We start from the raw sequence: 16700 nt of genomic DNA, 5'->3' as shown, positions 1-16700 counted from the left end.
TAAAAGATTCACAGCTGAGATGCCCTAAGCTCCATGGAAAATTATCCCCAAGCGAAGGGGAGATTCCTGTATTATTGGCAGAATATATTAGATTGCTTGAACTCTACATGTGTGTATCTGGTGGCTTGCATCTGACCGGATCTTTCCCTATATTCAGCCTGGGGCAATACTCCCCAACATCAATAGAAGGGGGTCTCCAAGCTAATGAACGATAAAATGGGACTTTCTCTATCAAACCTATCCCTTTTTCCTATCGTTTGCCAAAGAAAAACATTCCTGTGTTTTGGGAAGAGGCACTGACTATCGGGGCAGCCATCACCAAACAGCATCTGGGGTGACCTGTCTGAGATGGGACTCCCACATCCTTGACCAGAAAGTTTACAACGCCTTTCATCCCAATGCCCATCAACTAGGCCTCAGCAGCCACAACTACTGCAGGTGAACCAGAAATGTATTTATTCAATTTCTATAGCTGCCCAACTCAACTAAGTGGGCTTTGAATGATGGAATCTCTGTTGAATATTCTTTGGCAGCAGGAGGGCCACAGTGGGTGAGGTTTCGGCCGGGTGGTGGTGGTTCTGCCTTGCCCTGAGTTTGAAACTTGGAGATATTTCTTTGACTTATTTGAACGCTTGGCAACGGTTGCAGTATCCTGGGGTCACGCGATCCCCTTTTGCAACCTTCTGACAAGCAAAGTCAATGGGGAAGCCAGATTCACTTAAGAATCGTGTTACTAATTTAACAACCGCAGTGATTTACTTAACCACTGGGGATTACAGCCTTCCCAACCTCCCCACTTCTTGTGTGTTACAGGAATCCTGACAATGACACTCAGCCATGGTGCCATATATTCAAGAACGGTGTGACAAAATGGGAACATTGTGACGTGCCAACCTGCTGTAAGTGGGTCCTTTCTCTGATTTATCGGAGACTCTTCTTCACAGCGATTATGCCCAAAACCTGATGCTGGGAATGGAGAACTAATGGTCCTCAAGATGTTGGTGAACCACAATTCCTAACACTCCCTCCTGGCATGAGCAAAATGGGAAATAGCAGCTAAGCAACATTTTGCAGCCTACAGTCTACCCATCTTATACTGACTACATCCAGCCTCTGTGGAGCGTGCGACAAGTCTTAGACACCCTATAAAAATATCCCGTTACTTGTTATCGGTGCCTCTTCCAAGAAGTGTGGGAATTGGAGCTAGGAAAGGCCATGGAGGAATCTCTCTGGGAGACCTCCAATCACTACAGGTTAGAGGAGAAAGCATTCCTTTGGTGGCTGGGAACAACGTGAGAGGAACAGCATGCAGGATTTCCTAGATTTAGAACATAGAACAGAATAATAGGATGGGAAGAGACCTTGGAGCTCTTGTAGTCCAAGCTCGGGCCCATGGCGGGAGTCCCTATACCAAGGGTAGGCAACCTGGGCTCTTTTGTGACTGGTGGACTTCAACTCCCAGAATTCCTGAGCCAGCATGGCTCAGCTTGGAAACCTCTCCCTTTCCCTTCAGCATGGCTGGCTCAGGAATTCTGGGAGTTGAAGTCCACCAGTCATAAAAGAGCCAAGGTTGCCTAACCCTGCCCTATACCATTCCAGCCAAATGGCTACCCAGTCTCTTCTTAACAACCTTCAGTGATGGAGCACCCACAACTCCTGGAAAGCAAGTTGTTGGACTGATTAATTGTTCCAACTGTCAGGAAATTTCTCCTTAGTTCTAATGTTGGGGGCAATAAGCTGACTTTGTAATAATGCTGCTTGGGGGGGGGGGCGAAAGCCCTAATAAGCAGGCATATACATAGAATGAAGGCTATTGCTAAGCACATTGGTTTGTGCTTAAATTGTAAGCCGCCCTGAGTCTTCGGAGAAGGGCGGGATATAAATGGGATTAAAATAAAATAAATAAATAAATGTGATTTTTCTCACAATGTGCTATATGATATGATATATTATACCACGTATAATCTGGACTGTATGTTCTGCCTGTAGAGGCTGAATTTGCACAATATCCAAGGCTAGGTTCAATGGAGCTAGGCCACCTCCTGTGATTGATTTACTCAGACCTGACATGTTTTGTGAACAGAACAACTGTGATCCCAGATTTAGCCAGTTGTGTGAACTCAACCAGGGAATCACTTCAGGTCAGGACTTCATCCAGGATCTTTGACATGATGGGCAAGCCACAGCAAAAGGCCCAACGGTGATCTCTGAAACCCTTGTTGGTGTTGCTCCCTCTCGCCCTCAGCCAGAGTGGCTGTAATTAGGGGTCCTTGGTGCTCTGTGAGCTTGGCTGTTTTCTTCAGACATTTCGTTACCCAAACTAGTAAAGAATGGGGTTTGATATTCTGTGGGCTTGCCCTGTCAGTGTCGGTGCGGCTGGTCTTACAGCTTCTTTGGTTGGGCTGTTTACTGATAGCTTGTTTGGCAGTTCTTTGATTGGGGTATTGTTTACTTCTTGATTGTTTTTTTTTTATTAAAGAGTTTTACAAAAACAAAATTTTACAATATATCCCCAAATCCCCCCCCACCCCAAACCCACCCACTTCCCCCCCCCCCACTTCCCAGAGCTAAATACAGGATTATAGTTATAATAACCATATTCTAAATAAAAATTATGCATAATATACAATTAACCAAATTCATAATGTGCTTTAACTCCCCTTTAACCTAGATACGTACAAAGTACCAACACTAAGATCAATAACAATATCCCTCTAAAATCTACTCATAAGCTAAATGGAACTTTTTAGTCCCATATTTGTTCTGAATATAATCTATCCATCTCCTCCAAACTGAAATATATCTTTCCTGTGAATGATCTTTCAAGTAAGCAGAAATCTTAGACATTTCTTCAAGATTCAAAACTTTAAACACCCATCCTTCTATAGTGGGCAAACTATCCTTCTTCCAATATTGTCCCACCAGTAACCGTGCTGCTGTTATCAAATTCAACATCAAATTGGTTTCTTTAACATCACAATCTACAACAATACCCAATAAAAACAATTGCGGAGAGAACTTTATCTTTCTCTTAAAAATCTTTTGAACATTCCACCAAATTTTAATCCAAAAAGCTTTTATATTTCTACAAGTCCACCACATGTGAAAATAGGTACTTCTTGATTGTTGATGTTAGGCTTGGAGTTAATCTATGCTCACCTGGGTGCTGATGCTGGTGTAGAGGTGTTTGGGTCTTCTTCTTCCCTTTTTGACAGTGTTGATTGTCTCTTTTGCACAGTATGTAGCTGTTGTTTATGTGTCTACTGATGGCTAATTTGTCCAAATGCCAGGCTTCTAGAGCAGGGGTCTTCAAACCTGGCCCTTTTATGACTTGTGGACTTCAACTCCCAGAATTCCTCAGCCAGCGTGCCTGGCTGAGGAATTCTGGGAGTTGAAGTCCACAAGTCATAAAAGGGCCAAGTTTGAAGACCTCTGTTCTAGAGTGATTGTAAACAGATGTTGATTTTCACTGCTTTGTCACATCTAAATCTTACTCCTTGGCTTCTTCCTTCCCATATGCAGCCACTTGTGGATTGAGGAAGCACAAAGTGGCTGAGATCCAGATCAAAGGAGGTGCATATTCATATATTGAGTCCCACCCGTGGCAGGCGGGCATTTTTGTGACCAACCGAGGTGTAGAAGGTTATCAGTGTGGTGGGATCCTCATCAATTCCTGCTGGGTCCTTTCAGCTGCTCACTGCTTTCCAAAAGGGTAAGAAATCAGCCTGTGACTCACTCTCTAGACTTTGGCTAGTAAGCAAATTCCTTGATAGCAGAGGAGAATTTTTGCTTCAGGCACAGAGGACCAAACCCTCTAACCAAGATCCTTTGTCTTGCTCAGTGTTCACAGCTGTTTTCAGGGATTCTGGCTCTTTCCCTGTGACTCTAAGCCAAGGAACTGATCTGGGACCTTCGCTTGCATGCCAGAAAGTTAACGTTTCTTCTCCTTGCAAAATCTTCACAAGGGGCAGACTATGTCCCAGGAAGCTGTGGAATGATTAGGGGTGCCAAAGAAACTTCAAGTTGCATTCCCCCCCCCTTTCCTTCTGATCATCATTTAAAGCTGCCCAAGAGTTTGCAAGCACCTCCATCGACCCCCAACTCTGGAACCTCCCCAGTTTTTGCATTTGCCTTGTCAAAATATTGCAAGGATCTTTCAAACCTGTGGTTAGAGAGGCAGGCAATTGGTTTAATACATACATGCATACATACATACATACATACATACATACATACATACCCTGGAAAGTACACAGAACAGAGGAGGATGTGCTGGGCTGTGTAGGCGCATTTGACTGCAGGGTGTCACTTCCTTAGAACATTAAAAAGCCCTCCTGGATCAACTGCAGAGACATTGATGCTTGTTCCCACCCAAATATTCTGCAGAGAGATTGTCTGTTGACTTATCACACCAAACCATGGTTTATATAAGCCATGGTTTGTTGCAACCACAGTGGGCTGGGTTTACACATTATGGAAACTGTTTTCACTCAACAGCTGTAAATGGATGTCAAACATTGAGCGTTTTCTCTTTTTGCTGTTGGGAGTCTTGCAGCCAAGGTCTAGCAATCCTAGTTGGCTTAACTGTAGTTTATTGAGTAAAGAAAAATTGGGCTGGATGTGAATAGGATACTAATCCATCCACCTTGCTTTCCAACCCATGACTGTTAAGCTATCCTGTATATTATGTCACAAAGAAGCAAAGCCACATTTTTGTGGCTTTGTGTGTTGTTTGGATACATCTAGTGGCTGGATTTACACAGTGCACTCATTCCAAGACACAAAACACTAACGATACTGCAGTTATTCACAACAGTCTTTGATCCAGCCTTGGCTCTCCCCATTTTCACAATAGGATGTGGGAGGATGTGGCGGGGGGCGCTCTCATGTGCGTATCAGACCAGACTAGGATTTGAACTAAGGCAACAGGGTGTCCATAGATGTTGGTGTCTCCTTCCCTGTACTCATAGCATCCCGTCAGCTTCACCTGACTTTTTTTTTTAAATGTTGGGTTTAAAACAGGGGTGTTCAGCCTCGGCAACTTTTAGACCTGTAGACTTCAGTTCCCAGAATTCCCCAGCCAGCCATGCAAAGTAAGTTCAGCCTACAGGAAGAGACTTCAAACATGCTGGCTGGAGAATACTGGGGATTGAAGGACACAGGTTTTAAAGTTGCCAGGTTTAAATAAAAGAGAGAGGCAAAAAATAAATCCTCTCTCTCCTGCTCTGAAGCCAAGGACCAGCGTCATCATCCTCTGTTTTCAGCAATGCCTTTGGGCTCACACAGGTCCCCCTGGGGTGTCATTTTGGGGAACGGACATTTTGGGGCAGTCCTTCCCCTTTCTCACATTTTGGGTAGACTCAGATTTTTCATGAAGGATGGCCAGTACTGAACACAGGCCCTTCTCCAAGGAGTTTGTCCTCTCCTGAACTAAACTCTTTGAGCTCCTGTTCACAACTGCCATTGCCTGCCCTCCCACCATAGAACATAGAAGGGACCTTGGAGGTCTTCTAGTCCAACCCTCTGCTCATGGTTCCTATTGGGAAGAGAAAGGAGAGAGTTGCCTTTGGAGGGAAGGAGGGTTGCCCCTGGAAGCTGGCCCTCACCTGTGGTTTTCTGTACAGGAGCATTGACCCCCAACGCATCAAAGTCGTCCTGGGTCGGACGTTCCGTGTGAAATCATCAGACACAGAACAGATCTTCCAAGTAGAGAGATATATTACACACGAGAAGCACAACTCCAGGACTTTGGATAATGACATTGGTAAGCCTTTTTCCTGCCTCCCTCCCGGCCTGGAGGAGGAGATCAGCTTCTGTCTGATCTCCTGCTCAAACAGGGGTTGGACTAGAAGCCTTCCAAGGTCCTTCCAACTCTGTTATTCTGAATTCTGGTTCTCATGGGCCTTTCTCTCTCTCCTTTCCTCTCTGTTTTGACAGCCCTGCTGAAGTTGAAACAACATTCCGAAAAGTGTGCCACAGAAACTGACAGCGTCCGTCCCGTTTGTCTCCCCGAAGCTGGACTCCAGCTGCCCGACTGGACGGAATGTGAGGTGTCCGGCTACGGCAAGCATGAAATGTGTACGTGAGGATCGCTTTCACCAGCACTGAGGGCTGGAAGACAATTCTGGTTGCAGAAGCTTCTGGACAGACAGAGTGCTGGACATTGTATTACAGGATTTCTAGGGCAGAATTGACCTGTGCTGGAAAGAGGGCCTGGGTGTTCTCATGTTGGCTGGGGAATTCTGGGCATTGAAGTCCACAAGTCTTAAAGTTGCCAAGATTAGACACCCCTGTTTTGGGGGGAGGCAAGGGGGAAATAAAAATCACAATTTTAAAAAAAGTCCAGTCTGTTTCCAGCAATACTGGGCTTTGGGGGAAAAAAGAGTCTTCTTGCGAAATTTCTGAGACCAGCCTTGTGGGTCATGGTCTTTGCTGAAAATGAGCTAGGTCAATTCACGGTGGAAAAAAGACATCTGTTATATTCTACAGCTTCCTTCTGCTGAATTTGATGCAGCAGTCATGTCTGTGACTTACATTCCTATCCAGTTGCTAATCAGCTGATATGGCTAGACCATGTTTACAACCAAAGGCATCTGCTTTCTGTTGGAGCACATCACATCCTCAAGTCATAACCACCTCCTCCTAGAATTCTCATTCTTCTCAAATCCCTGTGCTGTGATTGTGGCAGTTCAGCCTCACATGGCCCCAGTGCTCAGGGAAAGGGCTTCAGAGACGGCCAGATGCAAAGCTCAAACACTGAGCAATAGCTTTTTTGAATGAAGGTGAATCTACGTGTGCCAGGATAATGATGCAGGATCCAATCTGGGTCAGTCACTGGGGATCAGAGATTTTGTCTTCTGAGCTTGCTCCTGTAACTATGTAGGACAGCCAGGGGGGAAGCGAACGACCAGATTGCAAGAACACAAGTGAGCGGTCAGACGAGGAGACCCGAACTCATTGATAGCCTCACACTGCAGTGAACAAGGACATACTTCAATGTTGCAGCTATTAAGATTGTTGGACGAGCAGGCACAAAAACAGCCAGGGAAGCCTGGGAAATAGGCCCCTCGTCAGTCAACAGGAATGTTGGTTTACCACCAGCTTATCAAATAGTTAGAAGGCAAATGCTTGGCAGCACAAGCAAACCACAGCCAACGACTTAATAGCCAGCCATCAACACTCTAATCAACATCTAAAAAGCCACACACCACAGGCCCCATATAAATACCACACACAGAACAGCACCAAGCACACGCTCGACTAGAGAGAAGTTCCACGAAGATGAGCTCCAGCAAAACCTCTGATCCCAGTGACCGACCCAGATTGGATTCTCCAATAGCTTTTTGTATGCAAAAGAACTGAATTTTCCCACATCTTTATTGTACCTCGCCATTTTTGCTTTGGCCTTCCAGGCAGATGTTTGCCACCTCTATGAAAGTGGAAGGCAATTTGGACAATGGTGTGGGGGTGCTGCTTGGAGAACATGGCCGTACATCTACATTTTGCCCAATTCCACAGCATCTACATTTTTATATTTATGGATTTCTTATCTTCTTTTTTTGCATGGAGGAATAATTTCTCTGATGGCAGAATCCAGAGGCTGTCTTCCCTATCTGGATGTTGCCAGATGTCCTTTAATCCCTTCTGTCTAATCACTTCAATTTATTCTCTTAGTCAGATGCTGAGTTTATGCTAGGAGAGTGGAGGCAAAATTAAGAGTATTGTTTTGAAAAGGGTAAGATACTTGTCTTTTGCTTCCTGGCTGCTGGAAAGTTTGCACAAGGTTTTACCTGTAGTCCTCAATTTACAACCTAGTCAAGCCACAAAAGGAAGCCCTGTGCTTCAGTTAAATCAGATCTGCATTCACACAGCACTCTAGACTAGATTCCAAGAGTTACTTGTAGGTCAACATTTTCTGGGAAATGTTTCTTTCTTGACTTGGTCTCACACAGTATACCGTTACATCGTCATAATATGGTATCTTGGAGCATTCAATATCATGTGAAGGTGCTTACACTTTGTGAGCCCAGAATTAAGGCTGAGCGAATTGTATGAACCCAAGCACAATATTTATGACCCAGAAGAACCTTTTGCCTCTCCTCACAATATTCCTTTTTTCCCCCAAGCAGCTTCTCCTTTCCACTCAGAACGTCTAAAGGAAGGACATGTGAGGCTCTATCCAGACAGCTTGTGTACATCTGCACGACTTGCAAAAAGGACCGTCACTGAGAATATGTTGTGTGCAGGAGATACCCGACACCTTCATGATGCCTGCCAGGTAACATCCAAAATGTTAAGAATAACCTTGTAAGATGGGTCTGAAGGTCCAGCATCTTCTGAGCGTAGATAACCAGGTACCAGGGATGTTGAAGACTGAACAGAATTTCTCTTTCCCCCCCTGGAACATGTGGATTCAGATGTTCTGGGGTGATTGGCCATTTCTGGAAGTGACTCTTTCAGAACAAGAAGAGGTATGTGATGCTTTAGACATGCACAATGCACAATGTAGTCTCCAGCTTATGATCACAATTAAGCCCAAAATTTCTGTTGTTAAGCAAGACAACAACTGTCTTGCTTAAGTGAATTTTGCCCCATTTTACCACCTTTCTTGACACAGTTGTCAAGGGGATCACTGCAACTGTTTAGTTAATAACATGGTTGTTGTATGAATCATGGCTTCCCCATTGACTTTACATGTCAGAAGGTTGCAAATGGCGATCACATGACCCTTGGACATTACAACTGTCATAAATACATGCCAGTTGCCACTAAGAGCTCTGGTGGCGCAGTGGTTAGAAGGCAGTACTGCAGGCTACTTCCGCTGACTGCCGGCTGCCAGCAGTTTGGCAGTTCGAATCTCACCGGGCTCAAAGTTGACTCAGCCCTCCATCCTTCCGAGGTTGGCAAAACGAGGACCCAGATTGTTGGGGGGCAATGCACTGACTCTGCACACTGCTTAGAGAGGGCTGTAAAGCACTGCGAAGCGGTATATAAGTCTAAGTGCCATTGCTATTGCTGTCCAAATTTTGATCACATGACCACGGGGATGCTGCAACAGTCGAAAAGTGTGAAAAACGGTCATGAGTCACTGTCTTAAGTACCACTGTAACCTGGAATGGTCACGATTGGTCTTTCCATCAGAAAAGAAAGCCAAACCTGACGGACAGCTGTTATAATAAACCTTTATTGTCAAAGTACAACATGTGTACATTGAGATTAGCTGAGCCTCCCCCTGTGCTCTCTCCCCCCAACACACAGTGACAATAAACCCTCCATCCCACCACACCATGTGAACCAACTACACCACACACCGGCCTCCCAAGTCAATTCTGCATAAGATTATGTCCCATTTAAGAGCCTAACAGCCCACGGATAAAAGCTATTTTTCAGCCTGTTGGTACGGCTGGCTATATTCCTATATCTCCTACCGGATGGTAGGAGAATAAAGAGGTACCGTCCAGGGTGTGAGTCATCCCTGAGAATCTTCCTCACTCTTCCAAGGCAACGAGCCCTGGCGATATCATCCAGTGGGGTCAGGGGACAGCCCATGATATTTTGTGCTGTACTCACCACCCTCTGTAATACTTTCCTGTCCGCGGCTGTCAGACCAGCATACCAAACCACAATACCATAGGAGAGGACGCTCTCTATAGTAGACCGGTAAAAGAGGGTCATTAGCTGTTGTTCTACCCTGTTCTTCCGCAAGACCCTAAGAAAGTGAAGCCTCTGTTGGGCCTTTCTAGCCACCTGGGTTGCGTTGACTTTCCAGGTCAGATCTTCACAGAGGTAGACTCCCAGAAATTTAAAGGAGGAAACTCCACACCGTCCTCCCCGATGTAAAATGGGGCAGGTTCCTCCTTTTTTCTCCAGAAGTCTAACACTTGTCTCTCACCCGCTCCTTCTCCGATTTCTCTCCTCTTGCAGGGCGATTCGGGAGGCCCCCTGGTGTGTCTGAATGAGGGCCGCATGAAGTTAATCGGTATCATCAGCTGGGGCGTGGGCTGTGCTGTGAAAAACACGCCGGCCGTTTACACAAGAGTGGTTCACTACCTGGACTGGATCCAGGAGAACATGCGTAACTGAGAGCCTGTTGGGCTTCCTCCCAGGACCTCCTTGCATCAGGGACTCACACACTGGAAACCGGGCTGGGAAGCTGGTGTTACTCTTCGGGAGGAGGACACACACTTTGTGCAGTGCCTCTCCTGTAACGATGAGTTTGCAGTCTGTGCGGCTGTGCTTAGGAACCGGGCGCAAACAGTAGCTTTTTTTTCCCCTCCCAAGAAGCATTTCTAGGCCTACGACCAAACACTTACAGGTAGTCCTCAACTTACGAACACAACAGAGCCCAAAATCCGAGACGGTTGTTAAGTGAGTTCTGCCCCCTGTTCCCACTTTTCTTGCCACAATTGTAAAGGGAATCACTGCAATTGTTAAGATATTAACGAAGGGGAATATTTGTAGTTGGGGGTTGAAACGAAGGATCCTTGGTGCTCTCTGAGCTTGCAGACGTTTCATGACCCTAACTAGGTAACATCATCAGTGCTAGGAAGGAGTGCTGGGGTCTTGCCTGTCTGGGGGGGGCGGTCTTAGGGATTCTCTGGTTGGGCTGTTTACTAAGGGCTCTGTGGCATTTTCTTGACTGGGGTCTTGCTTCCTTGATTGTTGGTCTGAAGTTGACCTTGGAGCTGATCCATGCTGAGGGGCTGGAGTCTTTTTCTCTTTGGGGCTGGTTGACTGCCTCTTTTGCATAGTCTGCAGATGTTGCTAATGTCTGTGTGTCTGTGGATGGGTGGATTTGCCAGGCTTCTAGAAATTCCCTGGCGTTTTTGTATTTGGCCTGGTCTAGGATTGTCACAAGGGACACGGTGGCTCAGTGGATTAGGACGCTGAGCTTGTCGATCAGAAGGTCGGCAGTTTGGCGGGTCGAATCCCGAGTGCCGCGTAACAGAGTGAGCGCCTGTTACTCGTCCCAGCTTCTGCCAACCTAGCAATTTGAAAGCACGTAAAAATGGAAGTAGAAAAATGGGGACCGCTACGGTTGGAAGGCAACAGCGTTCCCTGCGCCTTTGGCATCTAGTCATGCCGGCCACATGACCACGGAGACGTCCTCAGACAAGCACTGGCTCTTCGGCTTTGAAACGGAGATGAGCATCAGCCCCTAGAGTCGGAAACGACTAGCATGCATGTGCGGGGGAACCTTTACCTTTACCTAGGATTGTCACATTTCCCCAATTGAAACCATGGTTACATCTGTCGATATGTTGTGAAATTAAAGAATTTTCATCATGCCTTTTTGGCTGCCAGATATTAACACAGTTGTTAAGGGAATCTGGCTTCTCCAGTGGCTTTGCTTGTCAGAAGGTCACAAAAGAGCACGTGACCCTGGGACTCTGCCACTGTCATAAATACATGCCAGTTGTCAAACCTCCAAAATCTGATCACGTGACCATGGGGATGTGGCAATGATCATGTGAAAAGCGGTCATAAGTCGCTTTTTCAGGGCTGTTGTAACTTCAGTCACTAAACTAATCGTTGTAAGTTGAGGACCACCTCTATTTGTCACAACAGCATCTGAGAATTGCCTCTGCCTCTAGTCTTCTTTGGGAGACTCTGACTAGAAGGATCCTAGGCTGGCCTCGGGGGTTCCTCAAATATGCCTCCCCTAGTTGATTTTTTATTTTAAAAAAACTGCTTTCTATAAATTAAGGAAAGCAGTGAAGAAATCCTACATACTGTGCAAAACCAAATCGTAGAATTAATTACTAACAGGTTTTTTATATATATATTTAAAGGAGGAATCGGTAGTCACTTTGGGCACCCCTCTCTCCAAAGATTATTTTTATACTCTGTAAATATTTCACATTTTCTGTATAAAATCAAAACCCAATTTCCCGATGTGCACAGTGACAGAGCTCTCTTCTGCTCATCAAGAACACTTTTGAGAATTCTTGTATGTTTTAATGCATTAAACTATTTTAAGTTACTTGAAGTTATCCTCAATTTGCTCATTGTGCATCACAACATACCTGACACAGAGTTTGCCTACTATGTTTATGTATGATTTACTGAACTATGGCATGGGCATTTGTAGGGGGGCAGGGGTAAAACGCCCACAGCTGGGCATTTCATGATATTATCGAATAAAGTACTTTATTTACCTGCATCAGATACACATTTGTGGGATATTATCACTGCTTCTAAAAGACATTTATGTTCAGAGCAGCTGCCTTTAATGGAAATGGATGTGATTTGTGTGTGTGTGTGTGTGTGTGTGTGTGTGTGTTTTATCTCTATATAAGATGCTGTTTTTACGTAAAAATTACTCCTGATATAGAACTGCAGTAGAACTGAGTCTCCTCCGTGAATTCCCTTTCTCTCTGTCAGTCATTGAGTGCTGCAGCCCTGTACAGGTAGTCTTCGACGAACGACCACAGTTGAGCCCAAAATTTCTGTTGTTAAGTGGAACATATGTTAAGTGAGTTTTGCCCCAGATTACGACCTTTCTTGCCACAGTTGTTAACTGAATCTTAAGTTAGTAATATGGTTGTTCAGTGAATCTAGCTTCCCCAATGATTTTGCTTGTCAGAAGCTACTAGTGTCCTACCTCTTCCTGAAACTACAAGCTCAAAGCAAGATATTGGAAGGTTGGAATGACCTTTGGGCAATTATGGAGTTCCTTGTGGGGGGGGATGGAATTTGGGGGAGAGAGAGCACGATGCTAAACTAAATGTCACTAGAATAGAATAGTCTCAACTTCAACTCTCAGAATTCCTGAGCCAGCATGGCTCAGCTTGGAAACCTCTCTCTTTCCCCTCAGCATGGCTGGCTCAGGAATTCTGGGAGTTGAAGTCCACGAGTCATAAAAGAGCCAAGGTTGCCTACCCCTGTCCTAGTCCAACCCCTGCAGATGGCAGGAGTCCTTATTCCATCTCAGACAAGGGGCAGTCCAGTCTCTTCTTGAAAACCTCCAATGATGGGAGTTCCCACGATTCTGTGGGGCAAGCTGTTCCATGGATTAATTATTCTGTGAAGAAATTGCTTCTTAGTTCCAGATTGGATCTCCACCCATGGCTTCTTGTCCTGCCCTGAGGTGGTTTGGAGCGCAAGCTGATTCCCACTTCTCTGGGACAGCCCCTCAGATATTGGAAGACTTACCACGTTATCCCTGATCCTTCTCTTTGTTTGGCTAGAGCAGGGGTGTCAAACTCAATTTCATTGAGGGCCGCATCAGCATTGCGGTTGCCCTCAGGGGGCCAAGTGGGCGTGGCCAGGGTGGGTGTTGCCTACTGGGTGGGCGTGGCTAGAGTGCGTATGGCCTACTGGGTGGGCGTGGCCAGCTCTACATCGTTCGCATCAAGGGTGCCTAGGGGGGCCTGGGCAGGAGTGGGACAGATCTGGGGGTCTCTGGCAGGAGGAGGGTCTCTGGGCCAGGGCCAAGGCAGTGGGGGCCGTTCCCTCACTGTTTCCAGGATGGCTTCGCGGGCCACATGAAACCACTTCGCGGGCCGGATCCGGCCCCCGGGCCTTGTGTTTGACATGTCTGGGCTAGAGGCATTTCCTTAACTCTCTTATCATATGATTTAGCCTCCAGGCCTCTTGCCACTTGTGATGCTCTTCTCTGCGCTCTTTGTTGAATCTCAACATCTTTTTCATCTTGTGGTGACCAGAATTGGATGCAGTATTCCAGCAGTGGCCTTACCAGTGCAGTATAGAGAGACCTCAACCTTCTCAAACTGGTGCCCCCCAGATGTATTGAACTTCCCTTTTCAAACTGCCAACCAACCTTCCTAAGAACGTTCAGCCTACCAGAAAAAAAATGAGAAGCAGGAAGAAAGGGGCATGGAGCATGTTGGACGTGACAGGTAGGGGAACGTCAGATTTAAAACTTGCTTTTAAAGCTGATGTTCTCCTCGTGACCAACAGAAACAGGCATCTCATTTGACCCAGTTCACAAAAGCAGGCAGGGGAAAAAAAAGACACCTCAGAGATGTAAGTAATGCTTGTCTTGTATAAACAGGACAAAAAGGTGTATCATTGCGTGGCTTTGGTGTGGCTCTGCTGGCAGCCAACATTTGCAAGATACCCTTGGATTTTGCAACGGTTTCCTCTGCCGTGAGAACAAAGGCAGGATCAAAGAAGAATCAAATTGTGAAATGTGACCCAAAGGTAGATCAAGGTCGTGACATCAGGGCCAAGTGCTCTGCTTCGACTCTTAAGCTCACACAGAATTTGCACATCATGCTGAGCTACCACTCAATTGTGGTTTATTGAACTAATCACAACAAAGACATCAACATATTGTTTACATGCCACTGTGGTGTGGCTTGTACACATTAACTCTAAATTAAACACGGCACAATATGTGTCATTGACCTGGAAGACTCAAGTTCCAGTTCTCCCTCCACCCCAGAAGACCTCTGGGGACACTTCAAATCTGACAGCGCAACCTTTCTCACAGAATGGCTTTTTTCAGGAGACATGTGCTGTAATGGTGTGTGGGAATGACTTTGAGAAACGGGGGGAAGTGTACATCCAACTTGCAAGACTGGTGTCATCCTTGCAAGGTAGTCCAGACAAGCAACATGCCCCGAGGAGCAAATTCTAGTTTACTGTAAGGTTACATGAATAGAATCTTGCAAGTCTGAAAGTACATCTCTCTCCCCCCACCTCACCTTTACTGTCCAAGAAACTGGTGTGTGTGTGTGTGTGTGTGTGTGTGTTTGTGTGTGTGTGTGTTCCTTCTGAGATGTTTGCCCATTCCTTCTGCAGATCCAGCTGTTTCTTATCTGACCATTGTCTAGTCCAGGGGGTAGGCAACCTTGGCTCTTTTATGACTCATGGACTTTAACTCCCAGAATTCCTGAGTCAGCTACTGACTCAGGAATTCTGGGAGTTGAAGTCCATGAGTCATAAAAGAGCCAAGGTTGCCTACCCCTGGTCTAGTCTGTGGCTCTTCCTCCAAGTTCATTCCTACATACTATTACACAGAAGGAAGGAGTACTATGTACAGTCATTTGAACTCCTAGAACTTCTGGAGCTCCTGGAGATGGGATATTACATTTAATAAATAATAGTTGTCCACACATGTCAGCTTGGAACTTGCAACATACTAGATCTGGGATGTCCAACCGTGGCAACTTTAAGATTTGTGGACTTCAATATTGCTGGCTAGGGAATTCTGGGAGTTGAAGTCTACAAATCTTTCAGTTGCCAAGGTTGGACACCCCTGGTCTAGTATGTTGCAAGTTCCAAACTGACACTTATGTGTGGACAACTATTCCATCAGGATTTATGTTACACTAAGCCGTGGTTTACTGAATTCATAAGTGTGGTTCACAGAACACAGCAAGCTGTGGCTTGTAAACCACATAGCACATACGTTAATCTTCTCATTACTTGGAAGCAGCCAAAATTCAGCCAATTTTATGGCTGAATTATGGTGAATGAGCATCCCAGGGAGTGGACTTGGCTATCTTCTCAGACCAGTATTGCACATCCCTGGAATTTGTTAACTGAAGGTTAATGCTGGGGGCCACCACAGGATCAAGATCTCTGTGTCCGGTTAGATGCTGCAAACCAGAGGGAAGAGCTTTCTCTTGAGGAGGACTCTGGTTGAAGCATGGGATTGAGAAGCAACTTTGCAAAAAAGCAACAGCTGATGTCCAGTATACCAAAGTAAGAATAATGATTAGAAAAAAGGAAAAAATACAGCTTAATCAAGTAGATTGGCATAGCTTAAAGGAAGCTGGTTAAGGCCAGGGCAGAAAAGTTCAAGGTGCCAAGTTAAGATGAATCAGGGAGCAGAGGATACACACATTCAACGCCCAACACCTCTGATGGCTTGAAGTTCCCTTTAGCCTGTGTCTCTGTCTTGTTACACGTTGGCCGTGTTCTTATGACAGGTTTATCTGAATCATGTTTATTCCATTTACTTAAGTTTCTGGTTTTGCCCTAAAGCAGGGGTGTTCAACTTCGGCCACTTGAAGATCTGTGGACTATCTGGGAATCTTGGGAGTTGAAGTCCAGAAATTTTTAAGTGGACAAGGCTGGACATCCCTGCCCTAAACAATCGGCTAACTGCACTCACTTGCCTGGTTCACTGCAATATGGTCCAGGGGTTTTTGCAAATGCAACCCCATTTATTTCGTTGAGAGAAGAATCCACACCAGGGGAATGTCATGTGCTCTGTGGTTTGTTGCTTTGGAGGAATGGCAGAAACGGAAGCACAATAAATGAAATGAGGGGTTGCGTCAGACCAAATCTGGCAGCGCCAGAACTCAACCAAAGAGCTTTAGGGGGAGTTCTACACTTCAGAATGCAACATTTGTCCTTTAATGAAAGATTAGGGAACTAGAATCCCATGACAACTCGGATACACCATATCTGGGGACAGCCTGGCTGTGGCTGATGGAAACTGCAGCTCAAAACGTATGGAGAAACCTAGACAAAGGAAACTCCCTGGAATATCTAATGGGTTTTTCAATGAGCCAACTTTCTACAGGAGGTTGGGATTTTTCAAGATGAAACACGGAGCACATACTAAAATATGCATCCATTAGACAGAATAACAGAGTTGAAAGGGACCCTGGAGGTCTTCTAGTCCAATCCCCTGCTCAAGCAGAAGACTCTATACCATTCGGGACAAATGACTGTCCAGCTTCTTCTTAATAGTCTCCAGTGATTGGTTGACCCCGCTGCTC

The 16700-nt window shown here is 45.6% G+C and overlaps 1 protein-coding gene across 3 annotated transcripts in view; it reads left to right on the top strand.

The window, feature by feature from the left end:
• The window catches only part of PLAT (plasminogen activator, tissue type), a 36402-nt gene extending 24419 nt beyond the window's left edge, over positions 1-11983 (top strand). For all 3 annotated transcript variants that reach the window (XM_083368339.1, XM_083368338.1, XM_083368340.1), the window contains exons 8-14: positions 267-438; positions 814-899; positions 3523-3712; positions 5625-5764; positions 5938-6078; positions 8130-8278; positions 9925-11983. In XM_083368339.1, coding sequence (XP_083224465.1) covers positions 267-438; positions 814-899; positions 3523-3712; positions 5625-5764; positions 5938-6078; positions 8130-8278; positions 9925-10083 — 1037 coding nt within the window. In that variant the 3' untranslated portion in view covers positions 10084-11983. The remainder of the gene's footprint in view (positions 1-266; positions 439-813; positions 900-3522; positions 3713-5624; positions 5765-5937; positions 6079-8129; positions 8279-9924) is intronic.
• Positions 11984-16700: the final 4717 nt, after the last annotated feature.

This window comes from Vipera ursinii (assembly GCF_947247035.1).
Source record: "Vipera ursinii genome assembly, chromosome: 8".
Taxonomy (NCBI): domain Eukaryota; kingdom Metazoa; phylum Chordata; class Lepidosauria; order Squamata; family Viperidae; genus Vipera; species Vipera ursinii.
The sequence above is the reverse complement of the archived record's forward strand: the minus strand, read 5'-3'. Positions and strand labels throughout refer to the sequence as shown.